At 39.4% G+C, this 11,882-nt stretch overlaps 1 protein-coding gene across 5 annotated transcripts in view; it reads right to left on the bottom strand.

Moving 5' to 3' along the window:
* Nucleotides 1-11,882, bottom strand: part of slc15a4 (solute carrier family 15 member 4) — a 228,407-nt gene that overhangs the window by 155,823 nt on the left and 60,702 nt on the right. The window contains exons 7-8 of one of the 5 annotated variants that reach the window (XM_043715791.1): nt 9,963-10,121; nt 2,613-2,659 (exon numbers count right to left, since the gene is read on the bottom strand). In XM_043715791.1, the coding sequence (XP_043571726.1) occupies nt 2,628-2,659; nt 9,963-10,121 (191 nt within the window). In that variant the 3' untranslated portion in view covers nt 2,613-2,627. Of the gene's footprint in view, nt 1-2,612; nt 2,660-3,826; nt 3,850-6,168; nt 6,210-8,655; nt 8,682-9,962; nt 10,122-11,882 lie in introns of those variants that run through there. The other 4 variants (XM_043715793.1, XM_043715794.1, XM_043715792.1 and 1 more) reach the window with 4 other exon arrangements.

The following is an 11,882-nucleotide window of genomic DNA, read 5'->3' as shown; positions in this document are numbered from 1 at the left end:
GCGCGAACGAAAGGGTGCGCGCGAACGAAAGGGAGAGCGCGAACGAAAGGGAGAGCGCGAAGGAGAGAAAGAGAGCGCGCAAGAGTGATGCACTCAGGAAACTCCTGTAATACTTGGATGGTCCTCCGATTGCCTGGAATTCACACATTCCTGGTCTAAAAAAGCTTAAACTGTGAGATGACCATATCCAGAAATTCACTATCAATGCAGCATTCAGGGTCACAGCCTCATAGATGTACTGCAAGGTACACTAGCTGCCCTTTGAGCTTCAAAACCTGCATTTGCTCCAGCTAAAAACACGTCCTGCACATGCAATCTTCAAACATATGGGAAGCATTCTGGAGATCCTAATGGCATTGCCATCACTAAATTACCCATTACCAAAATCTTTGGGGATGTGATGATTAGCAACTGAACTGGACTAGTCATGTGAGCACTGTGGCTACAAAGGTAGGCCTGGGGTTAGGAATTCTGCAGTTTGAGTCTCACCTCCAAACCTCCCAAACCTGTTCACCTCCAAATCTCCTCAAGACACAAGTGAGGAGTGTGACAGTAGACACGCTACGCATTGTGGAGTACAGCTCCAACAATACTTAAGAAACTTTAAACCACCGAGACAAAGCAGGCTATTTGATTGTCATCACATCCATAACTACTTACTCCCTCCACTTCTAATGCTCAGTATCAGCTGGGTACTATCTACAACATGAGGTGCAAATCTGTGACTATTTTCAGAATGACAAGGGCATCTGTTACATGGAAACACTGCTACCTGCAAGTTCCCCTCCAAGCCATTCACCATGTTGACTTTGAAATATATCGCCATTCCTTCACTGTCACTTGGTCATTGTTCTGGAACTCCCTCCCTGTTGGCATAGCAGGGCTACTTACTCCAAATAAATTGCAGCAATTCATGGCAGCAGCTCACCACTGCCTTCCCAAGAGCGATTACGGATGGGCAATAAACTCTGGCTCAGCCAGGGATGCCCACATCCCATGAAGTAACTTTAAAAAAAAAATCCATCATTTTAGGAGATGTTGAATTGCTGGTATATTGTGAGAGCTGCCTCAAATGACCACATGTTACTGTTCAATTAATCTCATGACTGAACTGATTTCAAATACAGTAAGGCAATTCAATGCACCTTGATATTCATAAAGGGCATCTGATCATGACAATAAATGATTGCCAGTAGCCTCTTTCCTGAATTAGTGTGTTGCACCCTGTTGTGAAATTCCTAATAGAAAGTACGAGCACACAAGTTAGTGGAGACTGTATTTAATTTCATGCTCTAACTTCATGGAATAAAATGTGTGTCAGGTAATAAATTTAGAAGGAAAGCAGAGATAAATTGAAGGCCATGCATATTGTTCCAACACAGGTAAATACTCCTGCTTAATTTAAAGCAGTAACACAAAAGATTTATCCCATGCAGTAATCTGTGGAAATTCAAGGCCAAGAACTATTTAAAGTAAAAATTAACAACTTTACTTCTTAAAGTAGAACAGTGAAAGATTAACTAACTATTTACAACTGCTTCCTCTAAACTATCTTTTACCTTCCCCTTTAATAATACTAGTCAGATAAAACCCCCGATTAAGACTTACAAAACAAAAGCTTCTTATCTCAAAATCAGGCAGTTTTCGATTCTTCTCTGTATTTCGGTCTTCTTTTCGTCTTCTTGGGGATTGTCCTTTACAGGTTACTGATCGATAAAGGTACCTTTAAGAAAGCTATTTTTCGAGCAGTCTCCACATGCTGGCTTGGCAGTTCTCTTCCCAACTGTTTTTGGCAGAACCAAGTACCCAACTTACATCAGCCCAAGTTTAATTATGTCTAAAAGCCCTATTCACCATCAAAACAACTCAAATTGCAAAAGCTTAGGTATTTTGTATTTTCATATGCCAACAATAAACATGCATGTTAGACTATGGGCAAAATTCTCCCCTCCTTGGTACGGTGTGAACAATGGTGAGAAAGTAACAATAATACAGAGAATGAAAACATGAAATGACGTGGGAAAGTATTCCCATTTTTCTCCCCGAAGACTCTAAATTTAAAGAATTCACACTTCGCTGGCTGGTTGAATATTTACAGTTCATTCCTAACTATCCTTGAGAAGGCAGCGCCGTGCGGCGTTTTTGAACTCTGCAGTCCATCTGATGTAGGAACATCCACAGTGCCATGAGTAGCAAAGTCCCAGCATATTGACCCAGGGACATTGAACGCACATGGATATGTTTTCAGGTCAGGATGGGAAGTGGATTGGAGAGGACTTGTAGATGGTGATATTCCTGTGTATTTGGTGCCCTTGCCTTTCTAGGTGGCAGTAATCATGGGTTCGGAAGATGCTGCCCAAGTAGTCTTAGTAATATTCTGAGGTTGTTCATCCTCTAGGACAGCGTTTAACTCATGACTTCAGGCAGCTTTTCTCAGCAGACCAAGAGGGCTATATGGGAGAGTAGACCTTTGACCTTCCAGTTGTATATCTCCAAGCCTCAAAAGACAGTATGCTTCTTTGAAAACCTGACAGAATGAACCTTTCACTCCAGAGATGCGTGGAATCATTGATTCCATGGTCTCCCTCGCAAAGCTGGTGTATGTTTGGAATGGTGTGTACAGGCCCTCAAACAATTCTGCACTTCAGTGTGGACAATTCTGAGATCAAACAAAGTGCAACACCTTGGTTGTAGTGATCAACATAATATCCAAGGATCACAATACAGAGGTTGACTCCAGTCAAGGAGTCAAATTACTTGAGAGAGCAGGCTGCTCATCTGATTTGTGTACCTTAAATCAGATCTGACAGGAAAAATTACACTACAGCACACATTTTAAACAGAGTGAGTGAAGATATTTACTAAAATCAAAAAAGTTATATACCATGACATTTCATCTTTGCCACCCATGTGCCTCATTAAATTATTTTCTTTTTAATCCTCCCACAATGTTTGATGCAATCCCAATGTCTGCAGGAGTGTGGGGGAGTCTATTCTGTAGCTGGCCTGAAAAGTGGACAGTGGTTCTTAAGCCTTTGAGCCTAGTCAACCCAGGCTTGCTGAGAATTTCCTGCTTCGATGCAAGTTCTCTCTCTTTGGCTTAAACTGCAGACTTTAGGATCACAAGCAAGGGGGAGGTGGAGGGTTGGGCACCTCTAGAGCATCAGGATAAGTAATTTTGGAAGGTTGCTTATATATGGCAACTCCTACCTACACTACTACCCCTCAATCTCCTTGAAAGGAGGGGGCACCTTGAACGAGGTCAAGGTCACTCATTCTCCTCTTGCCTTGCACTAATGTTGAACATCTATGGATAAAGCAATAGAACACAAGCTCACATGCATATGCAGCAATCAGACCAAGCTGCACCTGGGCCTCCATGGTGGTTACCAACCTGTCCATGGAGAGAGCCAGATTGGTTTATACTGGAGCCAGCAAGCTACTGGTAGTATTGGTGGATTTCTGCGTCCTTCCATCCAGCTTACAGACATCTCCAGTAATCCTGCCACTGTTCCTGTGTCTATTATACAATAATCAATTGCTGGTGGAGGCTGTTGGATCACCTTCTGCCTGGGACTGAGCAGGTGCCTGGTTCTGGCAATCCTCCGAGTGCCAGCGATTTGGGGCATTGCTTCCTTCACCAGCTGCAGATGTATTCACAAGATTGTGCCCCGAGTCTAACCAGGATAGAGAGCTCACCAAGGTGAAAGTCTCTGTTCTGGTGAAGGGTGCAGATAGAAGCCTCGACATCCTGAGTGTTTGGTAGGTTCCTCCTCATAATGGAGATGGAACTGAGGACTTCTGATGCTGGCTTCTCCCAGTGAAGGTTTACGGAGTGCTACTAAGTGCCTGCATGAGAGGGGAAGGAATTAGTTATTAGGCCATTAAGATCTCTCTGTCCCTGCATTAGCCAAGGAAGAGCATTCCTGCTAAGTTTGAAACTTCCTTGTACAGAACGTGAAGCATAACGTTCCCCTGCCCTTACAGTCCTTCTGCCCACTTTATTCTACTCGTTTTGCTTTTAAACTGCAGTTAAAGTTGCCATTCTCTCTATATTCATGTCTTTTGTTTTTTTCTTGTCCCATTAACATTTCCGTTAGACCTGTACCTTTGTTATTTAACCTTTCCTGAGTCCAGACCTTCCCTTTTGTCCTTTTTTCCCACCCTCATCCACCACTTCATGTGTCTGCAACCTATTGTAATAAGTCCTTACTTAGCATTGTTGTATTCCTGAAAAGTGGTGTTTTAAATTTAAGAATTTTAAGTGGGTTTTAATAGAGAAATATAATTCATGTTAGATTGTGTAGGACCTTTCCCATAAAAACATTGTCATTTTATACACTCTACATTTCTAGATTAATGTGTATAAAAAAATTAAATTTAAAATATGGTAGTAAGTAACCGTTAATATAACTTACTAATGATCAACATTTGTAACCTTGAAAACAGGAAAAAAATTGCTTGGCTTATTAAAAAAATTATAAGCTGCAAGTCGAGTCAGTTGTTGAGTGATTCAGTTGCAAAATCATATAATAACAATGAAATAATTCACCTGCAAGCAAAACCTGTCTGTTACTAAACAAGTACTACAGATAGACAAAATAGGAATGCTTATGGTATTGCAATCTTTTTGGAATGGGAATTAAAAAAGATTGCATACTCATTTATCTAGCATGATATTTAATTGGAATAGTTACTTTTCTTTTGATTTTCATTCCAATACAGCCTTGACATAAATCTAGTTCTTGCTGTTTCAATTGTCTTTGTTTTCTGATATTGGCAGATACCCTAAAGCATTCCATGTATAAGCTACTGAATATTTTCACCACAAATTATTATGCAGCTGTCTAATCTATTTCCAGTCCAAGTGAAATGGAGACAGAAATAATATGTAGATAAGGGAGTTTTAGGTAAATTCAATTTCATATAGGATGAAGTCCAGAAACTGGTGAGATGATGACTGGAGAAATTAAATTCACAGTGAGAAAGGTACAGATATAGATTTCAGCCTGACAAGTATAATAAGCATTTTGCCAATTGTGGTAAGACTGTAAGAGCTTTACAAAGCTCCAGGTAGAATTAGAAATGCCTATGACGACAATGCAGAAGCAAAAGGAGAAGACAAGTGATGGAGACTGTACACTCATGGTATTACAGTACTTTCTTTACAATTTTTATTATCTTGACCCTTATAAAGTTAAACATCACAACACCAGGATATAGTCCAACAGGTTTTTCTGGAAGTACTAGCTTTTAGAGCACTGCTCCTTCATCAGGTAGCTAGTGAGGCAGTATCATAGGACCACAGAATTTATAGCAAAAGATCATAGTGTCATACAATTGATGTGATATACCCCCTTACATATACAAAACTACATAATCACTTCAGATTTGTAACTTATCTGTCTACAGATAATGGTGACCTATTGGGTAGTTCACACTTTATATGTTTTTGATTCAGTACTTTTTTTTTAACTTCACTCATCTGCTAATGCTGACAACTTTATTATATAATCATCTTGACTAGGCAGTAGGACGTTTGGCTTGGATTCAGAAGGTCATTACTTCAAGCCCTATTTCTGATACTTGAGCACACAATTTCGGCTTCAATGCCAGTGCAGCACTAAGAGAACGCTATGTGGTTGAGAGTGCTGCCTTGTGTATAAATGGCTAAAGAGGGACAGTGCCTGTCTGTCCAGTCAGCTGAACCTAACAGATCAGAAAGCACAATTCAAAAATAAAAAAGAGTCCTCAGTTCTTCTGGTCAGCATTTACCCTTCAATGGGCTTCACCAAAACTGATTACAGAAGAACCTTGATTATCCAAATTTTGGATTATCCAAACAACATCTCAAGGTCCCATAAAAACATTACATCAAAGAGGTAAGTGTATTCAATTTACCTATACTGAAGAACAGTGAAAATGATAGCAAAAACAAAGAAACACAAGCACTTCATGCATCAGCAACTGGATATTTTTTACGTAAAGGTTAGTTACAAATCCTGTCACTTTACCGGACCATTCATGACAAAAAAAAGGCAGATGACGTAAACACATGTGCGAGGCAGTGTTTCTGTCTTTCTAGCGCAACACTGAGTTCACGGAAGCTGACAAATGCTCTTGTGATTGTGGAAGCTGTTCGGGACCTTGTTTAATGCTGGGATTTCATATTAATGTGATGGTAAAGGTTTAGTCCTTCTCAGTTTAACCTACAATTTGCAGAATGCAAACATTAGTTTGTTTGCATAGTTGACTCATCAAAATTATAGATTTAAACAAACTCGCCAGTATAGCAGTGTTCGCTCAGTGTGGCTTCCCTTGTTTAAGGTCAAACCGATTATCCAAATAATCAATTATCCAAACGAAATACTGTCTGCCCATCTCATTCGGATAATTGTGGTTCCTCTGTAAATGATTATTTATTTCACTCCTTTTCGTACAATATGGCAATGTGCAATTTGAATGCTGGACAAACTCTATACTTCATAGGTAGTTAATTGGCTGTGAAATGTTTTGGGGTGTCCAGTAGATGTAAAACCACATATGAAAGAGGCTATTGTTCTTTCTTTGATATAATGTTTGGGTCTGCATGCTACTTCATCATTCAATTTAATACATACTCCTTCATTTGTTCCTTGCTTCCACAACTCAATTTTAGATTCATTGACTTTGACCTAGACATTCCACTTAGTGGCAAGTGTGGCTCTCAGCCCCCAAGAAGGTGGTCCAGGCCAAAAAGAAAATAACTGCAAAATTCATGTCTTCCAAACACCCCTTCCCTCGAACATCTACAGCTTCTCTGACCCCTCTGTTCTGCCACTCCATCCACCACCGCCAGTTCTTGAAACACTTTTGTTCACAATTAACAACCATAATCACCATCTGCTTATCTTGACACAGTAAACAAACATTTGGAGAGCGGACTCCTCAATTTATAACTGGTGATTATTAGTATCATCATCGCGTACAGAAACAAACGAACAAACAAACAAACAAGTTCAAGTTGAGGGCAACAAGCCAAAGTTTCCAAACTAATCATTCCAGCTGCTTTAAACACAGGAAAGACAGAACTATCACCCCCACTTCTGGATTTCAGTGTAAGCAAATTCACCTGAGGCTGTAGTACAGGTGAGTCCTTCCATCATGTTAAACCTCTGTGTTCACCACTATTGGAAAATGGAAATTCAGGCCTTTGAATCTGTTACCCTTTGGTCCAGTTACCTTATTATCCAGATGCTACTGAAGTTAGTTGAACAATCATCAAATGTTTTCAGAAAATCAACTATAAATTCATCCATCATGCCTATGCTACACTAGACCAGTAGCATTTTTGGCAAACCACCACAATTGAAGTTCAAGATATCAGTTTCCAGAATTCATGTGAAACTATTTAATGAACTTTGTTTGTCCAAACTGGAACATCTCTCAAGACATTCTCCCACAGGCTTTCAGTGTAACAAATGGGCGGCACGGTGGCACAGTGGTTAGCACTGCTGCCTCACAGCGCCAGAGACCCGGGTTCAATTCCCGCCTCAGGCGAGTGACTGTGTGGAGTTTGCACGTTCTCCCTGTGTCTGCTCTGGTTTCCTCCCACAGTCCAAAGATGTGCAGGTCAGGTGAATTGGCCATGCTAAATTTCCCGTAGCCATAGGTTAGGGGTATGGGTGGGTTGCGCTTCGGCGGGGCGGTGTGGACTTGTTGGGCCGAAGGGCCTGTTTCCACACTGTAAGTAATCTAATCTAAAATATTAATCATATTGCTCTATGGATTCTAGGTCTATCTGAACTTCATTCTCAGTCTTATGCTCATGTGGTAAAAGCTAAAAAGTGGTTCATTGATTTCGAATGCACAAAATGACCGTTAAACTGAGGTTAACTCCAGCTTTATTAATCACTAAAACTGTTGGTTTGAGTTACTTGCACTATTATTGTTACTAAGAATTATTTTAGACTATTTACCATATTTACATGCAAATACTACATTCCCCAGCCTTTGTTGTTTCTGAAAATTTAAAGAATGACTTTGCCTTCTCTTGAATGTGAAATGTAAAACAAAAATTAAATAAGTTATTTCTGTCTACAGTTTTCAACTTTCCACTTTTAAATGAATCAATACTTGCTTGCATCCTACATCTATCATGTAGGAATTTCATGAGCCCTTTAACAAACTGAATGAATGAAGATTGTTGGAACCAATGTTTTGTCTTGGATTAATCTGTCCACTTGTTTCATAAAATTGTCAATGCCTTATCTTTTTATAGAGTGCATATAGTATGGAAGTCTTTCACTTTTTGTATCCTCACCCTTTGGAATTTATTTTGATCTAATTTATTTGCTATTGATTAGTAAATATTGGCCATTCACAGTAGTTGGATTTAGTTCAAAAACCTGGTGAAAGCATAATTTAACATCCCATTAGTTTGTATCTTATGCCAGACAGAATGATTCTTATTGGCATTTAATTTCAATGATCAAATATTATTTGACAAGCATAGTTAAGAACAAAAGCAAAAAGACATTCTTAATGTTTTCTCAAATCAAATAGGAAAATATGTATATATAAACATGGGAGACAACTAGTCAGAAATGCAAATACTGAGAATCATTTGCTTACTCTATAGGGTTGTGCTGCGTTTAAACTTTCAATAAATCATTGTGTGGTTATACTTGATCACAGATGGTCTTGTTAGGAAAAAAAAACAATTATCTAAGTTAAGACACCTTTAACACAAAACACAGCCAAACTGTCTTTTTAATATGTATCACTGCTAATTTTTCCTGTTATTTTATATGACTATTAATAATCAGTTGACCTACTGACAGAATCAAGTTGAACATATCAGATACCAATAAGCCAGAATGCTGGCTGTTATTAAATAGTCAATGCCTCTGTTACTCACTTATCAACTTCAAGGAATCACTTACACCTTTTATAATGAGACGAGGTGTTTGAAAATATGTTAACCAAAAACTAAACAATAATTAGCCTGGTCGGAATCACTTCACTGCAACTATAAGTAGTAATTAATGATTTGCGCATTTGAAATGCACGAAAACGAATCCACTCCAACTTTTCACAGCCAATGCAGTCTTTTCAAATGTAGCTAGTGGCAAGTAATTTGCACCACACAAGTGCAAGGCAATGACCATCTCCAATAAAAGAGAATCTAACCATCATCCCTCAATATTCAATGGCGTAATCAATCATCACAAAATCTCCCACTAACAGAAACCATTGACTCAAGACTGAACTGGACCAGCCTTAGATTCTAAAGGAGCAGGTTGGAGGCGAGGAATCCTGTCGCAAGTAACTCACCACCCAACTATCCAAAATCTGCCTGCCATCAAGACACAAGTCAGAAGTATGATGAAATACTTCCAGCGTGCTTGGTTGAGTGCAACTCAACAATACTCAAGAAGCTTGATACCATCCAGAACAAAAACAGCCTACATGACTGGTACCATGTTCACAAACAAATACTCCCTCCACAACTAATGCTCAGAAGCAGTAGCATTTGCTAGCTAAAAAGATGTACTGTAGAAATTCACCCCGACTCATCAGATAGCACTTTCCAAACCATGACCACTGCCATCCAAAAGTACAAGGGCATCAGTAACCTGGGAACACTTCAACCTGCGTGATCCCCTCCAAGCCAGTCACCATCCTAACTTGGAAATACCATTGTTCCTTCAGTGTCACGAGGTCAAAATGTTGGCACTCTTCCCAGCAGCATTTCAGGCTGCCTCCATCAAATGTTTTTCAATATGAAAAACAATGAAATAATTATATTTCATTGCTCTACTATATATGTTGTTAACTAGATATACAGTTTTTAAAAAACTCTTCCATTGCTTTGGAAAACTAATCTTGGGACTATTTTTGTATAAATGTATTCTTATATTTAGGTAAGTTAGTATACACTAAAAGCTCTAATCTATTGGCATCAAAACATATTTACGTACCAAAATCACTCTTGCAGTTCATCCATCCAATCCAATCAACAGATACTAGGGCTAAAAGCCCTGACCCAACAAAGGAACCAACTCCAGTAAAAAAGAAGAATAGGCCCATGATAGCACTTTGCATTGACTTGGGGGCAGCTGAGTAAGCAAACTCCAGACCTGAAAAGCACAAAGTGAAAAGCACATTTTAGGTGCAATTTTAACAATTTCAAACAATGAAGAGTTGGATAAAGATTCATCTTTGGTCGACTGAAATTACTTTCCAGCTTTGAATCAAAATGTAAGCAGCATATCTTTTATCTCACACATTGTTATTCACTTTTGCTTTGACAATTTACATTTTAATTCTGAAATAACTCTTCAGTACTGAATCTATCAAGTACCTGAGCAAACATGCTCTCAAATTTTTAAATGTTTGCTTCACAGAGTTAAAATTGAAGTGCAGGTACAAATCAGAACTCAATCTTACCAAGGAAGAAGCAGCACAAGAATTCCTAGAGTCACAGTTTTGGACTGCATGGGTCTGACAACAGATGGCATAAGTTAGACAGCAATGTCAAGTCCTGAAGGTAAGCAGAAAATGAAATGCTGTTCTTCCAATGGTGTTCGATTCGCTGGAACACTCCAGCAAACCTGAGACAGACGTTGGACAGGGAACACAATGGTGTGTTGAAGTGGCAGGCAGCAGGAAGTTCATTTTTGTAGACAGAATGTAGGTTTTCTGCAAAGCGGCTGCCCTATTTCCATTTCGTCTCTCCAATGTAAAGCAGACCATGGTGAATTCATTAGACTAGATGGATGATGTGCAGGTAAGTCACTGCTTTACCTGGAAGGTGCATCTGGAGTTTAAGATAGTGAGGGGGGAGGAGGTAAATGGGCAGGTGTTGCACCTTCTGTGATTGCATAGGAAGGTGCCATTGGGGTGAGAGGAGGGAATGCCTTGGAGGAATGGAAGAATTCAAGGAGACTACAATTGTCTTAGCTGGATTTAATCTGCAAACTGACTGGGCAAATGAGATGGGCAAGATAACTGAGAAGGCAACTTTATAGAGTGCATGTTTCTTAGAGCATCACACTACATAACCCATCTGGGAACAGACCAGTAATGTACAATGAGGTCCTAGTTAAAGATTCTCGAGAGTAGAGATCACAACAGAGTAGAGTTTCAAACTCAGCTTGAGTGAGAGCAATTCGGGTCTCAGATAAGTGTCCTCAACATGAATAAGGGCAATTACAAAAGGTGTGAAGAACAAGAACAAAAAAAATCGAACAGAAGATCAGTCAAGGAGCTGTGGAAGACATTTAAGTAGATATTTCATAGCACTCAGCAACATTTTTTCCAATCAAAAAGGAGGGCTTGCTGAGAAGGATTAATCAGACATTGTTAACAAAGGCAGCTAAGGAGAGTATGTAATCAAACATCAAGGCAAATTAAGCAGTGAAAACTAGTGGTAGACAGAGGATTGGCAAAGCTTTAGGAACAAGTGACTAAAAAAGCTAATTAAAAAAGGGAGAAAATTGATTAAGGGGACAAACTTGAAACAAATGTAGTACATGAAAAGAGAGTCGCTAATGCAAATAAGGGACCCCTAGAAGATGCACCACACAAAATTATAATAGGAACAGGGAAATGACAGATAATTTAAACCAATATTTTGCATTGGTCTTCATAGTGGACAGCACTGCAAACATCCCAAAAGATAATCAGAAAAGCGAAGTCCAAATGGGAGGAAAGGTTTTGAAGAAGTAACAAACAAAGAAGATTGATGAGGGCAGAGCAGTAGATGTGATCTATGGACTTCAGTAAAGCGTTCGACAAGGTTCCCCATGGGAGACTAATTAGCAAGGTTAGATCTCATGGAATACAGGGAGAACTAGCCATTTGGATACAGAACTGGCTCAAACGTAGAAGACAGAGAC

This window comes from Chiloscyllium plagiosum, chromosome 25 (assembly GCF_004010195.1).
Source record: "Chiloscyllium plagiosum isolate BGI_BamShark_2017 chromosome 25, ASM401019v2, whole genome shotgun sequence".
NCBI classification, from domain to species: Eukaryota; Metazoa; Chordata; class Chondrichthyes; order Orectolobiformes; family Hemiscylliidae; genus Chiloscyllium; species Chiloscyllium plagiosum.
This window is presented reverse-complemented; position numbering and strand designations above follow the sequence as displayed.